The 17,935-nt window shown below is 37.0% G+C and overlaps 1 protein-coding gene across 1 annotated transcript in view; it reads right to left on the bottom strand.

The window, feature by feature from the left end:
- Positions 1-6,324: 6,324 nt before the first annotated feature.
- The window catches only part of LOC109082974 (ankyrin repeat domain-containing protein 6-like), a 32,488-nt gene continuing 20,877 nt past the window's right edge, over positions 6,325-17,935 (bottom strand). Inside the window, exons 7-16 of the mRNA XM_042747452.1 lie at positions 15,619-15,717; positions 15,444-15,542; positions 14,659-14,736; positions 14,180-14,278; positions 13,190-13,294; positions 12,855-13,007; positions 12,200-12,352; positions 10,082-10,195; positions 9,622-9,925; positions 6,325-8,030 (exon numbers count right to left, since the gene is read on the bottom strand). Of these exons, the coding sequence (XP_042603386.1) occupies positions 7,582-8,030; positions 9,622-9,925; positions 10,082-10,195; positions 12,200-12,352; positions 12,855-13,007; positions 13,190-13,294; positions 14,180-14,278; positions 14,659-14,736; positions 15,444-15,542; positions 15,619-15,717 (1,653 nt within the window). The 3' untranslated portion in view covers positions 6,325-7,581. The remainder of the gene's footprint in view (positions 8,031-9,621; positions 9,926-10,081; positions 10,196-12,199; positions 12,353-12,854; positions 13,008-13,189; positions 13,295-14,179; positions 14,279-14,658; positions 14,737-15,443; positions 15,543-15,618; positions 15,718-17,935) is intronic.

Here is a 17,935-nt window from a genome sequence, read left to right as displayed (position 1 = left end):
GCAACAATTTTAAATGCCCTAAAAACTGGCTGATTTTTATTATGCTAAATATAATTTCTTATGTCTTTTGATTTATGGGTAACACTGGGGCATATTTTCACGAGACATACCTGTGTAGGATGTGAGTGCGTTTTTATATGTTTGTGTGTATGTTTTCTCTCTTCCATCTTTGGTGGTGACTGTTTGAGTCTGCCTTGACACTTTGTGCTGTATTTATTATTTTTCGTTCAGGATGCACGTGTCTGGTGCCTTTCGAACAACCGAGAATCTAATGATGCAGTGGAGCTCTGTATTTTTACTCCTCTTTAATTTATTTAAAGACTTTTTTTAATGGTAGCTGAAACAGGTTGAGTATTTTCTTCCTGAAATGATGTCTTTATTTATGATTGTGTGGATTTGTTTCTCATTCTGAGTGGCACAGGGCACTAGACTGCACAGGGACTTTGATTTGATCCTTTTTTTCACCAAAACTATGAGGGAGATTATAGTGTACGCTGGTAAATTTAGCCGAGTTCCCAAGAAAAAAAAAAAACATTGTAAATGTTTGCTCTGTGTATTTTTATTTATACACACAGAAATTGTATATATAAGTTATGCAGTGTAAATTAGCCTAGTACTTTACTCCCTTTTCTTAGTCCCAAAGGTTTAAGAAAGAAACCATGGGCTAGATCCTGTTCTGTTCCACAGGATATGATGTCAAAACACTACAGTACATATCACTACAGATCCTGAGCAAAACACTTTTGGTTTCTCTCCTTGTTACGAAGAGATTTTGCTGTGTCACTACCAAAGCCTTCTGTTTTTCTGCAAGAACAGTCTCCTGGCGTCATTGTTTTAGAATTTTATTTTTCTGATAGCTCTCTAATATATTGTGGTTCTTCTTATTGTGTTATGGGGAGAGTTTTTTTTTTTTTGATGGTGGTCTTATTCCCAGGAAAAGCATCTGTAGCTTCTTTGAGTGTAAATTTGCCTTGAATGGGAGAAAGGATGGGGTGGTAATAAATAAAAGGTCTTAAGCACAAACCACGTACTTCAGTGTCTGCTGTTTGTGTGTAATTATACACATATTCTTTTAAAAATGCAGGACACATAATGTGTGTAAAGTTGCTATGAAATCAAAATTTACATTTATTTTAATGGAATGTTGCTGTGCTAATAACTGATTTATCAGTGCACGTTATTATTAGTATTTTTTTTTAGTACATGAAGATAGGTTTATGGCACTGATGGAATTATATGATAAAATCTTGGCTAAGAATTGGACACCCTTAATAGCTCACTTCATGCAACATTTAGAACTATAATATATATATATACACACACACACACACACCACTCAAACCTTCAGAATGTGTGAAATGTGTATCAAATCAAGTTTATTTATAGAGCACTTTTTTTAAAAAACAACCATTGTTCACCAAAGTGCTGTACAAGCATAATCAAAATATAGCAAAAAATAACAGATATTAACACTAACAAAATACATAAAACGGCTCTCATACGGAGTTAAATGCCAGAGTCTAAAAATAAGTTTTAAGACTGGATTTAAAAACAGCAAGCGTCTGGGACTGCCTAACATATAGGGGCAAGTTATTCCAAAGCAGCAAAACTGCAAAAGCCCGGTCACCCCTGCTTTTCAGCCTTGTCAGTCCACTTAATGACTTATAAACTAAAACCTTAAAATCAATTCTAAAACTAACAGGAAGCCAATGAAGAGAAGCCAGTATGGGTGTAATTTGTTCACTCTTGCGTGTCCCTGTTAACAGACGAGCAGCAGCATTTTGTACCATCTGTAACTGTTTAAGGGAAGCCTGATTAATACCTACATAGAGTCCATTACAATAGTCAAGACGGGTCGAGATAAAAGCATGTATGACCCTTTCAAAATCATTGGAATACGAAAAAGACTTTCATCTTGATAAAAAAACTAGATTTAGTTACTGAATTAATTTGTTTATCCAATTTAAAATCACTTTCCCTTATAACATCCAGGTTTTTAACATTTGGCTTTACATATGATTTTATAACACTCAACTTTAGATCAAGGGGGTCACATGTGTTGCCAGGTCTAAATATCATGACTTCTGTTTTTTTTTTTTTTAATTTTAAATTTTTTGAATTTGTAGAGGTCGATGGCTTTATCTTGATAGAGAAGGAGTGGCAGTGGTGCTATAGAGTTTGCATCTTTCCGATTAAAAAGGGAGATAAAGTTGTGTATTGTCTGCATAACAATGAAACGAGATGCTGTATTTCCTAAAAATGAACCCTAACAGAAGTAGATATAATGAAAATAAGATAGGTCCAAGGATGGAACCCTGAGGGACTCCACACGAGAGAGATGCAGAGGATGACACAAAACGGACTGAAAAACTTCCAGCGCAGTTCCCCTAACTCCAACGCAATGCTCCAACTGAGAAACCAGGATGTTATGGTCTACAGTGTCAAATGCCGTAAGATCCAGGAGCATGAGGAGTCAGTAGCTAGTAACGGGTCATTAAAAACTTTCAGCAGGGCCGTTTCTGTGGGGTGGAGTGATTTAAAACCAGACTGAAACACTTCCTGCAAACCATGTTGACTTCAAAAGGATTGTAATTGAGTAAAAACATCCTTCTCTAATATTTTGGAAAGGAACGGAAGTTTTGAGATAGGTCTAAAATGATCAAGAATCGAGGTATCCAAATTTGATTTCTTAATCAATGGTTCCACTATTGCATGTTTAAAATTTAGAGGCACAACTCCTGAGGCAAGACTACTATTTCTGATTTTAAAAGCATCAGAGAGTCTTTCATAGAAAACAGTGTTATCCACTTAATGGTAGACTGAGTATACACACATTTAAAGAATAAATGTTGACTTTAAAGATATTCAGTTATGCTTATAGGAAAGTGATTTGACTCCTGTATGCTTGAGAACACAAAGTGTAAGATATAGAATAGAATAATCTTTAGATAAAAATTGTTTCATAAATAATTATTTTAACTCAAAAAAACAAAAAAACATTTGAATATAAGCATATATAACGAGTAAAATTAATAGAATAAAAAAGCTTAAATGTATTACTTATTAATAAGCAAAATACATTATGTTGCTTAAATTATAGTATAAGCTAAACCACTAAAGTGCATTAATAATAAATTGGCACCAGTCCAGAAAGGTTTTTTGAGATGAGATGTAGAATGTGAGTGCGAGGAGATCCTCCAGCATAATTGGCCGATCATGTATGCTACATCGATTCAAATCAGTCAGATCTTTTTCTATAAACTATTGAAACCAACACAAATTATGTAAGAAACAAATAGAAAGTTTAGTTATTAGATTTTTACAGAAAAATACAAATCTACAATTACCTGGTTGCATGAATATGCACACCCTTTTATAAGAGATGGTACTGTTTAAAATGAACAAATTACACAAGCACATTGGTATTTGCAATAAAGTGAATGCCATCGTAAACAAGTGGTGTCAGAAGGGTGCAACAAACACATTCCAAAGAACAGGACACCTGATGAAAACATGTTGTTGGCTGCCAAGAAACTTAAAGTAACATTAAAGGAGAAGCATGAATGCCTGGAAATTTCTGGTCACTACTAGCTGCATATTACAACAGTATCAAGCATTTTTATATATATGGGCAAGGGAGAAGGTTGATAGATAGATAGATAGATAGATAGATAGATAGATAGATAGATAGATAGATAGATAGATAGATAGATAGATAGATAGATAGATAGATAGATAGATAGATGGACTCTCATTCTGACAGCACCCATTCACTGCAGAGCATCCATTTATGAGACACTGATGGAATGTTACATTTCTCCAAATCTGTTCCATGAAGAAACAAACATATCTACATTTTGGGTGGCCTGAGGATGAGTACATATTCAGCAAATATTAGTTTTTTTGGTGAACTGTATAGATATGCCCTCATCCCAAAATCCAGCACTCCAAAGATGTGACCATTTACAGAAGTGCATGAAGAAGAAGAAAAAAAAGACCTTAAATTTTAATTGCAGAGAAACTGAACAGTGAACTCAGTTTAAAAGTGCGGTTACATTTGAGTTTTGCCCTTCAAAATGCAGTAATTTCAATAGGAATCCCCTTACGAAAAAGAAGTTTATTCAAGTGTGCTATTAGTATACTTCTTTTAAACTAAAAAATAGGAAAGTATGCTTTTAGTTTACTTTTAATGTACTTCTCAGAAATAGGATTTATGTACTCCTCAGAAATATACTTAAAATGACATTTAAGTGTACTTGGCTTATACTTACAAAAAGTCTAAATATACTTGAACTTTACTTAAGTATACTTAATAAAATAAACTTGAAGTATACTACTTTTTGGTAAGGGTCAGCACAATCAGTTTCATGCGAGTTATGCAAGTTTGGGGCATTTTTCACCAGCAGAAAACAGCTTGGATTAAAAGTGACTATGTTGTGAGCTGTGCTTCATACATGGCTATGGGATTGACAATAAACGGTAGATCTTTTTTTAAAGTTCAGCGAGTCTCTGAGCTGTTGGTTTCTAGTAGGTGATCTTACTCTGCTCCTGCACTGCTTTGCTTCTCAGTTGCATAAAGTTTGTCACTGTTGCGATGTAGTTGTTGGTTGTTGGCTGTTCTCATATAAAATGTGTTGTTTTATTTTTTTTTGTCAGTGTATTTTTTGCAGTTTGGGCCCTACTTACAATGTTCTCCATTTACATGCACTGTAAATTTTGTATGGTTTTCCTCCTCGGGATGTGATCCGCATGATGATCACTCAAGAGCACAATCTTCTGGAGGATTTGAGAAGATCTCTCGCGTTAGCTGGATGCTAGAACTTGGACGGATCTTACTGGCGTCCAATTCAGAGTTTATCTGGAAATCGAAATGTTCACCATTTATTAAAAGTATAGTTCAGACAGAAATGAAAATTCTGTCATCAATTACTTGCCTTAATGTCATTCCAGACACATAAGACTTTCACTCATCTGACTTCTGATTCATCGAAGTACAAAGATGTTTGTAATAATCTCGTTTTTCCCTATCACAAGTACACGCATCCAAAACATTCACTCTTTAACTAGTATAAAGCGACTTCTATATGAATCAGGAGGTTCATATAGTCTTCTGAAGAGGCACAATCCACTTTATATGATGAACAGATTTAATTTATGCTTTTTTTTGCATATAAACATTGATCAACTCGCATACATAGAGGGCATGAAATATGGTAAACACAAAACTAATGTCTCGTTATACACGAGAACAAACCACACTGGTTCTCATGCATCAATGAAGCAGTTTGAGCTTTCCTTTACCATATTTGTCGTGCTCTATGTATGCGTGTCGATCAATGTTTATATGTAAATAAAAGCCTAAATTTAAACAGTTTAAAGCGAAGTATAAAGGCACTGTGTGTCTTGTCTGTATTAAAGTGTCAGTGTTATGGGTGACTGAACTTTAAACTGAGGGACAGAAATCTCCAGTTTCATTAAAATATCTTAATTTGCATTTTTGAAGATGAACAAAAGTCTTGTGGGTTTGGAACGACTGGTGTGCAGTGTAAGACTGGTAACAGTTAGGCTATCAATTTTGGGGTGAACTGTCCCTTTTAAAAAAAAGGACACTATAATGTGAAAGGATATCTGGCATTTATATAAATGTATAATATTTAAGTGCTCTTTCTTTTACTTTTTGCCAAATATTAATAAAAGCCAATACATTGACGTCTCTGAGTCATATTTACTTGGTGTGTAGCTGAAATATCACATACTCCTGTGGCTGACATCTGGATTATTTAGCAAACGCCAATAAACGTTCCACACAGATCTGAAACCATGAAAATACCTGTCAGGACATGATGAGAAGTGTCTTGCACCTCAAAGCTGTTCTTGTAAAATCCATCATGACCGGCAGAAAAATGTGGAACTGTAAATCTGTGCAATCTGGCCATGTCCCCCAAACAACCCGACGAGCTGAGATGCCTCCAGGACATCACAGTCTGCCAGAAGCAGAGCACAACATCCCTACAGAGAAGCTTCACCACACAAGGGGAGAGATCTTATTATAGAACTGCATTTGTCCATGGAAAATCTGCTAAATGTTGGCCATTGCACTTTTGTATAAGTACTCAAAAGGCTCGTGCAATCTCAGCTAAATATGCAATATATTATCAAACTACACAATGAAACGGTTTATATATGAAACAATAGAAATTTCACTGTTGTGATGCTTTGTGAAGTGCACATATAGACACAAACGGTCCTTTATGGCTGATCAAATCAAATAATTCTGTTTCCAGCCAGAGACACTTGATGGATTCTTCTTTCTTTGCTTTTTTTTAGTTTAATAAACATTCATTTGTGACAGATCACACAGCTGTCTTATATAGTAAATAATAATGTTCCATTTGAAGCAGCTGTAAACAATTATTCTAGTATTTGTACATGTATATATATAAAAATACGAAAAACAAAATTACATATTAGTTGTTAACGTTTGTCAAGACAGTTGCGGTTACATAGTTCAACATCAATAGTCACTGGCAATATGATTATTTTACATTTTAATCATTTCAACAACACTTAAAACAATCTACACATTATAGGTCAGTCTTCATGGAGCAGTGTGAGGTTAAGTGTCGCTGAAAGAATGACCAGCAACTTAAAAATCAACATAAAATGACATTCATGTTTGATTGGATGGTGAAAAGTGGGCCTTTCACACCGGATCACAGTTATAGTTGAGTGATTTTAACCTCAAAATACAGAAAGGGACAGTTTTTTGCTGAATGTTTTTAAAGTAATGATTAAAAACTGTTAAATTAGACGACTTACCTTCCAAATGAAACATTCACACATGCAAATCTGTTACAAACACTTATTTCATTGTGTTCTTCTACTTCCCCTACAAACTACATCAACATCCTCAGTTCAGCATCACAGGTTAAGACATTTCATTTTGTGCGATAAAGACCATATACAAAAACGAATACTTGCTTATATCACGGTGTTTGCTGTGATGGATTTTCTTACTTTTATTTGTCAGCGTTCACTGGTTTTATATGATCTGACAATCCTCAAAAGTAGTGGCAAAATTTCGACACTTTCAGCAAATTTGAGGACTAGCACTGGAATAAATGTGTTCATGCCTTATTCTTAATTAAGAATACACATTTACGTTATACAGTATGCATTACATTTTTGTCCTTTTACAATAAAACAGACTTAGCTTTGTAGTGCACTATCAAAGAGGTTAAAACCTGGAGTTGGAACAGATCTTTGGCAGTGACGGTTAGTGTGTAAAGCCAACGCAAGCACGCAAACACAGACACAAAGTCTTGAACAGGGCTCTGGCAGCATGTACATAAAGTGCATTCTTGTGTTACTCTGGCGGCAACAAGCCTCAGCAGACAGTTTATGCTAATGCCCACTACAGTGCTAAGAATGCGAGTGCTCTCCATTATGAACTGTGTGATAAACTAGTGTAAACTTGAAGTGTTTAGGTGCTACTTCTCCTGACGTTTGCTGCTGATGTGTTAGCTGCTCTATTGAACTTCACTCATCCATGCGGACGCTACACTAGTGTTATCTTCTGTACTAGCTCTCCTGCTGCTCGTTAGTTCTCAGCAGTCTGAGTTCTTCCTCAAGGTAGCTTATTCTGTCCAGCAGAGCGGCTCTGTCAGCCTGGACTCTCTGGTTGGCCTGCCAGCGTGCTTCTTCAATCTTGTGTTCATACCAGCGCTCCATCTGCACAGTCACTGCCTCAAAAAAGTACTGCGTAACCTCCAGCGCGTGCATGTTTTCCCGCTCCTGGGCGAAGGAAGCCTCGGTTGTGTGCGGGTCTCCTAAACTCGTCACGGTTTGAGCGTTTTGTTTGGTCTTTGCTCTTTTGAGGTTCCTGTGCTCGCAGCACTGATCAGGGACAGGTCTCAGCTCCAGAGGCCCATCTTGCGCTCGGTGAGGGTCACTACAGGCCCGGGATCGTTGCTTAGGTCGGACTATACAAGGAGACGGGGGTGCAGATTGATTCTGTGCTGACTGCTTTTCTGAAAAGACAAAACAGCTTCAGAAAGTTTGCATACTGCATACATACTGACACAAGCACCAGATGCAATTGTTAAGTAACAATAATCTTAATACCATGGGCTTCTTATAAACTTAATAAGCTTTGCTACTTGATTGCAACATTATCATTTCTCAGCATTGAGGTAATGTTGCACACACAAACTTTCACTCTCTAAATAATTCAAATAAATCTTATAATTAATTTGGAGTAATTCACCTCTGCAGTGAATGGGTGCCGTCAGAATGAGAGTCCAAACAGCTGATAAAAACACCACAATTATCCACAAGTAATCCACACAACTAAACACATCCATCAATAAGACGTTTAAGAGTCCTCTATATATAATATTACTTTCTCTAGAGAAAAAGTGTTCTGGTCTGAATCAGGAGAGACATATGCACAAATTAAACACCATTTACAAGACACAACTGTCCAGAACTGGATTTTGATGTGAGAGGACATCAAGGGATGGACTTCTTCACTAGAGGAATCATTATTATGGATTATGAACTCGTACTTTAGCCAAAAGCAATGGTTTGAAGACAAACATGCCTTAATGATGTATTTCTTTCTTAAAAACATGCAGCCTTCACTTCTCCAGATGTTAACTGATGGACTGGAGTGCTGTGGATTACTTGTGGATTATTGTGATGTTTTTATCAGCTGTTTGGACTCTCATTCTGACGGCACCCATTCACTGCAGAGCATCCATTGATGAGACAGTGATGCAATGCTACATTTCTACAAACCTGATGAAGAAACAAACTCATCTACATCTTGAATGGCCTGAGGGTGAGTAAATGTACAGCAAATTTTCATTTTTGGATGAACTATTCCTTCAAAGTGGTCAGAATGCTAGATCTTACAAGCCGCTGTGCATCTGGATGTTCTTTAGCTCTGCGAAATACACTAAAACACCTAGTCTTGAATGATGCTTTACTTAACTAATGGCTTCATCCTATTATTGAAGAAGAGCTTGGAGAGGAATCTTCCTCTGAATGTCTAGATGCTAAAAACATATCTCTAGACCCCTGCATTGATGTCTTGGTGATATATGCAGGGTCCTTACACTTTTTCCAAATCCAGATTCAAGCACTTTTCAAGCACTTTCAAGTTTTTACAGCAGTTTAAACTGTGGTAAATTACACACACACACACTTGAGTTTTTCACTTTAAATCAGAAGTTAATGTGCTATTAAAAACCACCGGTCTGGATTGCATATAACATTGCATAATATAAATATCCAACATAAAGTAGACTATATATACATACGTGTATAAGAAAGAATTTGCAGGGTATCTGCAGGATTTTTACAAATCCTTTTTGCCTTCAAAAATCTAAAACAAATTACACAGTAAGATGTGTGTGTGCTTTAAATTAAATTAATTCTGCTTAACTAGTTCCTTATTCATTTGTTAATGCCTAAATTTAATTTCAACATTTGCAACAATTTGTTATATATACATGTGTACAATAAAAATGCCATTATTATTATTATATATCATTATACATTAAATAAATGAAACACAGCTGAATGTGTGTGTGGCTGATCACGTCACGAGTGTCATACCCGGCGAGACGCGGTCCACCTCAATCACATAGTAACCAGCTGATCCATCCTCAGCACTCGTGCTCGCTGCTACAGTCTCTCGTCCATCTTTGGGCTCTGGTTGGTTTGTTGATGGAGAGTAGCAGGCTTTGGCACCAGATGTTTGCGGTAGAGCTGTGTGGGAACGGGGATCACAATCTGAAAGCGTGTCTTTGAGGGACGAGGAGCGCTGTAACTTAGTGTTGCTGCGATCGCCAGAAAGACGCGTCTCCAAACTTTGGATCTTCGAAACACACCAGTTCTTGAGATCACTGACCACTGACGCCTGCTTACAGAAATTCAAAGATTAGCCCATGACCACTAAAAAAACAGATATTATTCCTTTTATATCTAGAGAAAAAAGCAATCTGTTTCTCAAGCATGTAAAATAGGGTTTATGCCAAGATGATTATCTGCATGTACATTTATTGGTGAATGTTACCTGTCTTTTTTCACCTTCCAAGCGCTCTTGTATGGCTCGCTTGTCAATGCGATGTAAACATTCAATCCTCTCAGCAGACACTCTCTCTAAAGTGATCTTATCTAGAGCTCTGATCTGAAATTGCAATAGTCAACCACAAAAAAAACAAAAACACACCCCAAAGTTATGTACATAAAAACATTTAATGAAACAGATAAATATACATAGGTGCAAGCAGCATAAGGATTGGCTATTAGCAATTTAAATTATGGGTAGCTGAATTTAAATCGATTATTGGCTTTGGTTGAATTTTCCCTTTTTTATTTACAGTAGTCACTATACAGGTGCATCTCAATAAATTAGAATGTTGTGGAAAAGTTATTTTATTTCAACTCAAATTGTGAAACACGTGTATTAAATAAATTCAATGCACACAGACTGAAATAGTTAAAGTTTTTGGTTCTTTTAATTGTGATGATTTTGGCTCACATTTAACAAAAACCCAACAAATTAGAATATGGTGACATGCCAATCAGCTAATCAACTCAAAACACCTGCAAAGGTTTCCTGAGCCTTCAAAACGGTCTCTCAGTTTGGTTCACTAGCTACACAATCATGGGGAAGACTGCTGATCTGACAGTTGTCCAGAAGACAATCATTGACACCCTTCACAAGGAGGGGTAAGACACAAACATTCATTGCCAAAAGAAGCTTGCTGTTTCACAGAGGTGCTGTATCCAAGCATGGTTAACAGAAAGTTGAGTGGAAGGAAAAAGTGTGGAAGAAAAAGATGCACAACCAACTGAGAGAACCGCAGCCTTATGAGGGATTGTCAAGCAAATCGATGGATTTAAGAATTTGAGTGAACTTCACAAGGAATGGACTGAGGCTGGGGTCAAGGCATCAAGAGCCACCACAGACGTGTCAAGGAAATTGGCTACAGTTGTCGTATTCCTCTTGTTAAGCCTCTCCTGAGGTGTCTTTCCTGGGCTAAGGAGAGAAGAACTGGGCTGTTGCCCCAGTGGTCCAAAGTCCTCTTTTCAGATGAGAGCAAGTTTTGTATTTTCAATTTGAAACCAAGGTCCTAGAGTCTGGAGGAAGGGTGAGAGAAGCTCATAGCCCAAGTTGCTTGAAGTCCAGTGTTTAAGTTTTCCACACAGTCTGTGATGATTTGGTTTGGAATGTCATCTGCTGGGTGTTGGTCCATTGTGTTTTTTTTGAAAACCAAAGTCACTGCACCCATTTATCAAGAAATTTTGGAGCACTTCATGCTTCCTTCTGCTGACCAGCTTTTTGAAGATGCTGATTTCATTTTCCAGCGGGATTTGTCACCTGCCCACACTGCCAAAAGCACCAAAAGTTGATTAAATGACCATGGTGTTGGTGTGCTTGACTGGCCAGCAAACTCACCAGACCTGAACCCCAGAGAGAATCTATGGGGTATTGTCCAGAGGAAGATAAGGCCACTTGTCAAGAAACAACAGACACAAAAAAAAAAAAAATTCAAATGACTGAAGGCCACTGTCCAGAAAAGCCTGGGCTTCCATACCACCTCAGCAGTGCCACAAACTGATCACCTCCATGCCACGCCGAACGGAGGCAGTAATTAAAGCAAAAGGAGCCCCTACCAAGAATTGAGTACATGTACAGTAAATAAACACACTTTCCAGAAGGCCAACAATTCAAAAAAAAAAAATGTTTTATTGGTCTTATGAAGTATTCTAATTTGTTGAGAATTGGTGGGTTTTTGTTAAATGTGAGCCAAAATCATCACAATTAAAAGAACCAAAGACTTAAACTACTTCAGTCTGTGTGCATTGAATTTATTTAATACACAAGTTTCACAATTTGAGTTGAATTACTGAAATAAATGAACTTTTACACAACATCCTAATTTATTGAGATGCACCTGTATAGGCTACACCCAAAAAGTGAACTAGTTCAAATCTGGAAAATGTTTTGACAAATCAAAAGTTTTGTCATAATAAGGGACTCTAGATGAGCATGTTTTATGTGAATTGGACCAGTGGCCTAAATTTCAGCGTATGGACCCTTAATGAGGACACCTGGATTATTATATATTCAGATGAAGCTCAGACAGAATGCTGGTAGGTCTTGTGGAGTCTAGGCTGTATGCACCTGATGCTTGTTCTTGCGCTCTATTTGGCCCATCTTGCCGTTCATGAGCTCCTGTACAGTGTGAATCTCTGACTGTATCTCCTCTTTAGTGGCCACGAGCTGATTCTCCAGTCTGTTAATGAGAGGTTCACACCTGCAGCCATTCAACGGGGACTTTAATGGAAATAACACACGTACATGCATCAATAATCAATTTAAAGGTTTCTAACAGGTTCTATTTATCAAATTACTTTTGATTAAAAAAAACAAACAAACAAACGCAAAACAGGCCCATGCAGAGATGTTTGTCACTTCTCATTTCCATGATAAATAGACAAACTATTTTAGAAAATGCACATAGACAACAAATTAATTGAATGCTTTTTACGTTTAAAAGGTGTGAAATACAATTTCTCATAAAATAATAATAAAATAAATTCTTATAGATTTCAGTTAATTATTATAATCTATTCATAGGATATAAAGTTTGATTGTAATGTAATAATGAATAGTTATAGATTTATAGTAAAAAAAAAAGTCCCTAAAAATGTGTTTAAAATAACCCATGAGTAACCCAAACATGCAAATATAAAGGTTCTTTGACAGCCCAACTACTAAAAGTGATTTTCAATGGAAAGCTGTTTGAGAAATAAATCAGTTTAATCTGATTCCTCGCCTGCATGATCTTGCCATCTTTGCCTCTGTAGAGAGTATAGAGCTGGAACGCTTTGTAGTTATGAGGAAGAGCTGATGAACTTTCTGTTTTACTCTTCTTCTTATGATCACTGTGTTTATTTTGTCTTTGAATGAGGGCATCTGACAGCGACAGCTGCAAAAAACACACAGCACACAATCCATAAGAGCTCTCCGACACAAGAAAACTATGCAAATTCCTATCACTACTGCAACAGAAACCCAGGACTCTGCACTTAGCATGCACTTATAATTCCCATATTATACCCAGCTGATTATACATCATTCCCTAAACTAGAAAATACATGCATGACGAACCCTCTCTTTGACTTTCTTCTCACTGTTTTTGTTCGCACGTGCCTCTGTGACACACACATTGTCATTATCACTGCCATGAGTGTCATTTACAGGAGATACACTGCCCTGCGCAAACACAAGAGTAAAGACACTTTATTAAGACAAAGACCAGCAAAATGGATATGAACATGATGAAATGTGTTATGCAGAACTGAGAGTACTACTCGTTTATTGTTAGCCAAAGGCCTAATGAAACGAAAGTACCGACACATCTTTTCTTACATACTGCACATCCGAGTGTAATGGCTTATTGAAAAAGAAATGACTGGATGTTGAGATGTGAGTGAGACATCTGATGTTTTCACCATTCTGATTAAATATTGTAAGGTTAAACAAAATTATAAAAAAGAATTTCACACATGGATGAATTGTTCATAAGTTCTATAACATACAAGTTGTATTTTTATTTACTGCCAGCTTTATTAAATCCACAAAAGGCAGGAATGTGGACAACTCAGATATTTTTCACAGTTCAGGCAAAGTAGTAAAAAACAAAAACAAAAACGTTCCCTTCCTGGACTGTATATGTTACCATCATGTTTGTATTTAATAATTATCTGAAATAATGTATCATGTAGTATGATTTTTTTAACCTCTAGTTTTATTTGTCAAGTCTATACTATGACATACAGTATTCACTTCATAAAAATTTTCAAACTAGTAACACTGGTTGTTACTAAAGTATTGTTGAAAGGAAGCAGTTCTACACACTAGACTTGAAAAATGAAAGCCTCAAAATGTCTTGAGATAGACGGCGTGACTATGGTACAATCAGGATTTGAATTATTGAAGATGTTATTTCTCATCTGATGTGTCATATTACTGCGGGAGTATGAATGTTCAATAATTAATTACCTAACATTTAGTTTGAACTTCCTCTGCCTCTCGTACAGATGCTCCTTGGGTTCTGATTGTGTCTGAGAGAGAGGGAGTGTAGGTTTGCTCCTTTACCTTTCTCGCCAGCATCTCATCACGTGGGACTGACTGTGCTCGCCGCTCAGTCTTCATCTTGTCCCTCCTCTTCCTCACAGTGCGTCCTCGAGTGAAGATCTACATGTGAATACAGACATCAAGTGGCATGTTGCTTGTCTTAATTCTTCACTCAGCTAAATTTAAAGCTGAAGAATGTAATTAATGGGATAGTGAAAATTCAGTCAACATTTACCCAACCCTTATGATGTTTTTTTTTGTTTGTTTGTTTTGTTTGTTTTTTGGTGTTCTGGAGAAAAAAGTCATACAGATTTGGAATGACAAATTAGTAAATGATCAAAGTTTTCAATTTGGATAAACTATCCCTTTAAATTGTTAATAAAACCAAACTGTTAGCCAATTATGATTAATCTGGAACATATTTTTTGCTGCATGTATGTATGTTTTTTTGCATGTGATTTGAGTCATTTTCATATGTGCGGTTCCAAATCTTTTCCTACCTGTGGAGCTTTGGTGAGCAGCAGTGCCACTTCAGGATTATCATTTTCACGAGCCTGATCGAGGGCCGTCTCTCCCGTCTTCACCCAATAACATACAGACAGAAGAGTCATGTGCATACTCACACAGATAAATGGGTCATTTCTGCTCCATGCCAATAGCAGCTAGAAACATCCAGACAATTTAACTAACTAATCCAGGAAGATTTAACTAAGAAATACACTAAAAGACATTTTGTGAAACTGTATCAACGCATCATACACTATATTGACAAAAGTATTGGGACTCACCCCCTTATTTAGAACAGGCACTTCCAAAACTGTGGCAACAAAGATAGACACATAATTAATGCATTTAACAGCTGTATTTCCATCTCTGTTGCAACAGTTTTGGAAGTGTCTAAAATGACTGTATCCATATGCACAAGTCATTGGTGTTTGGTGATGAGTTTTTGGCTCAATGTCTGCATTTAAAGTCACACCAGAGGTGTTCAGCTGGCTTTCTGCAGACCAGTCAAGTTCTCCCAATCTCCTCAATCTTTTCTTTTGAACCTTGTTTTATACACAGAGGCATTGTCATGTTAGAACAGATAAGGGTCCTGTTCAAACTGTTGCTCTAAAATTAGAAGCACACAATTCCATAGAATATCATTATATGCTTAAACATTAAACATCTGTACACATTTTTTTTACTAAAGCAGTCAAACCTGTTCATTAGAAGGAGGTGTTCCAATACTTTTGGCAATATAGTGTATCTAAGCTCATTTAATATTTCTGAAGGTGCTCACATTGTTTTTGATGCGGCTGTCGGCCCCAGCCTCCAGTAACATGCGTACAGTCTTCCTGTGATTCAGAGCAGCTGCGATATGTAAAGCCGTGTCTCCCGCCTAAACATTAGGGATGAATCAGAAACATCTCCAGGATGGACATAATTACAGTTTTAACAATATGTCAAGTCCTTACATGATTTCTTTCAGTCACTGAGCAGATGGCACTCAGGAGCGCTCGGATCACACTCACATGGTTATATCGCGCAGACACATGCAGACACGTGTCACCAACCTAAACAAACAAGTCCACTTCATTTTATTTAAAGGGCACATTTGCTTCATATGTTTTTTTTTTAATGACAAACACACAGAGAAAAGAGAGAGACATACAGTCAAAACTAAATTTATTCAGACACCTTATTCAGTTTATTCAGTCTCACATTAGCACAGTGTGATATTTGCTATAGTTTAGAAAATGGTAATGAAATATGACAAGAACTCACTGTCAGAACAAATTCATCTTGATAATGTCAGATAACTTTGATAGAAAGGTATGTAATGAATTCGGTTGAATATCTGTCAGCGTTTAAATTTAAGTACACAATCAGATAATACCAATTTAGGTCAACCAATTACTAAGCAATGCTTCATTTTGTTCAGTTCAAATGGCAAAGAAATCACTTAAGTACGGAGCCCGGGAGGTCACCTGTAGGAGAAAAAAATACAATCAGTGGTGACAGTTTTGCACTCCATCCCATCAGTTTGTTTTGTAAAGTGTTCTCAAATTTTTTTAATGTTGTCTCTGTTTGTTAAATAAATAATAATTATAAAGTGTACACGGATTTCCAATCTGTGCGCTCAGATTTTTTAAACCGTACCTTCGGTTTTTGAATCCGTACCCACGAATGCATAATCCTTGCGCACGCTTTCGCAATCTGTTCCCTTGGATTTGTAAACTCACGGATTTGTAGACCTGCCCCCATCGGCAGATTCGTTTCTGTTTATTAAACATTATTTTTCATAGTAGCCTATGAGACCATGATCCGCACTCACACACACAAAAAAATCTTCTTTTTAGCGTTTATTTTACATTAATCATCAATAGGATAAGATACCGCTACCTGTGTTTTAACACACACACACACACACACAAAAATCTTCTTTTTAGCGTTTATTTTACATTAATCATCAATAGGATAAGATACCGCTACCTGTGTTTTAACACACACACACACACACAAAAATCTTCTTTTTAGCGTTTATTTTACATTAATCATCAATAGGATAAGATACCGCTACCTGTGTTTTATAGCCTAAAATAAAATCTAAAAACAAGAATAGAAAATTCCCTGAATTTTCTAAAAACACACACACACAAAATGATAGAGTTTCGAGAGAAGGAGGTAAAAAGCAATACAAAACAAATAATGTGCCGGTTATATTGTCATTCCTTTGCTCTCTAACCGAATGCAATGTTATAATAGGCCTAATCATTTAATAATAACATTAACAGTGAAGCATGATGTATATATCTGTGGGGGGGAGTTTGTTTTTTTTTATATAATCAAAATAAGTATTATTCTTCATGTTAAAAAAGAATATTACACAAACACATTTCCAAAACTGTAAAACAGTTGAAAGTCTCAACTGAGACTGCCCTGCTCTCGGTTACTGAAGCCCTGCGACTGGCAAGAGCAGCTTCACCGCACTCCTGTGGTTCAAGTCCTACCTCTCAAAAAAAATAGATCCTTCATGGTGTCTTGGAGGGGTGAAGTTTCTAAGTCACAACAACTTGCTACTGGGGTTCCTCAAGGCTCAGTACTTGGACCACTTCTCTTCTTCATCTACATGACATCATTAGGATCTGTCATTCAGAAGCATGGCTTTTCCTATCATTTAATACGCTTATGACACTTAACTCTACTTCTCATTCCAACCAGATGATCCGACGGTAGCTGCTCGCATTGCAGCCTGTCTGAGTAACATTTCAAGGTGGATGAATGACCATCACCTTCAGCTTAACCTTACTAAGACTGAACTGCTGGTGGTTCCAGGCTTAACCCCATCGTTTCATCAACAACTACTCTGATTACAGCTGGGTCGTCAACCATAAACTCCTTCCGGACAGCCAGAAACCTAGGAGTTGTGATGGATCATCAGTTAAGCTTCACCAGACCATATTGCTACAACGACCCGGTCCTGCAGATTTGACTTATACAACATTAGGAAGATTAGGCCCCTTCCCTGTCAGAGCAATCCACCCAACTTCTTGTCCAAGCTCTTGTTCTCTCACAGACTGGACTATTGTAATGCTCTCCTGGCGGGCCTTCCTGCATGTACTATCAAGCCTCTACAACTGATCCAGAATGCCAGCAGCGAGGGTTGTCTTCAATGAGCTAACAAAAAAGCCCATGTTAATCCTCTCCTCATCAGGTTACACTATGGCGTACCAGTAGCCCCGCTCGCTCGCATCAAATTCGAGGTACTGATGCCAGCCTACAAAACGACCA

Source organism: Cyprinus carpio, chromosome B20 (assembly GCF_018340385.1).
Source record: "Cyprinus carpio isolate SPL01 chromosome B20, ASM1834038v1, whole genome shotgun sequence".
NCBI classification, from domain to species: Eukaryota; Metazoa; Chordata; class Actinopteri; order Cypriniformes; family Cyprinidae; genus Cyprinus; species Cyprinus carpio.
Note: the sequence above shows the minus strand (reverse complement) of the source record. Positions and strands in the feature narration are given on the sequence as shown.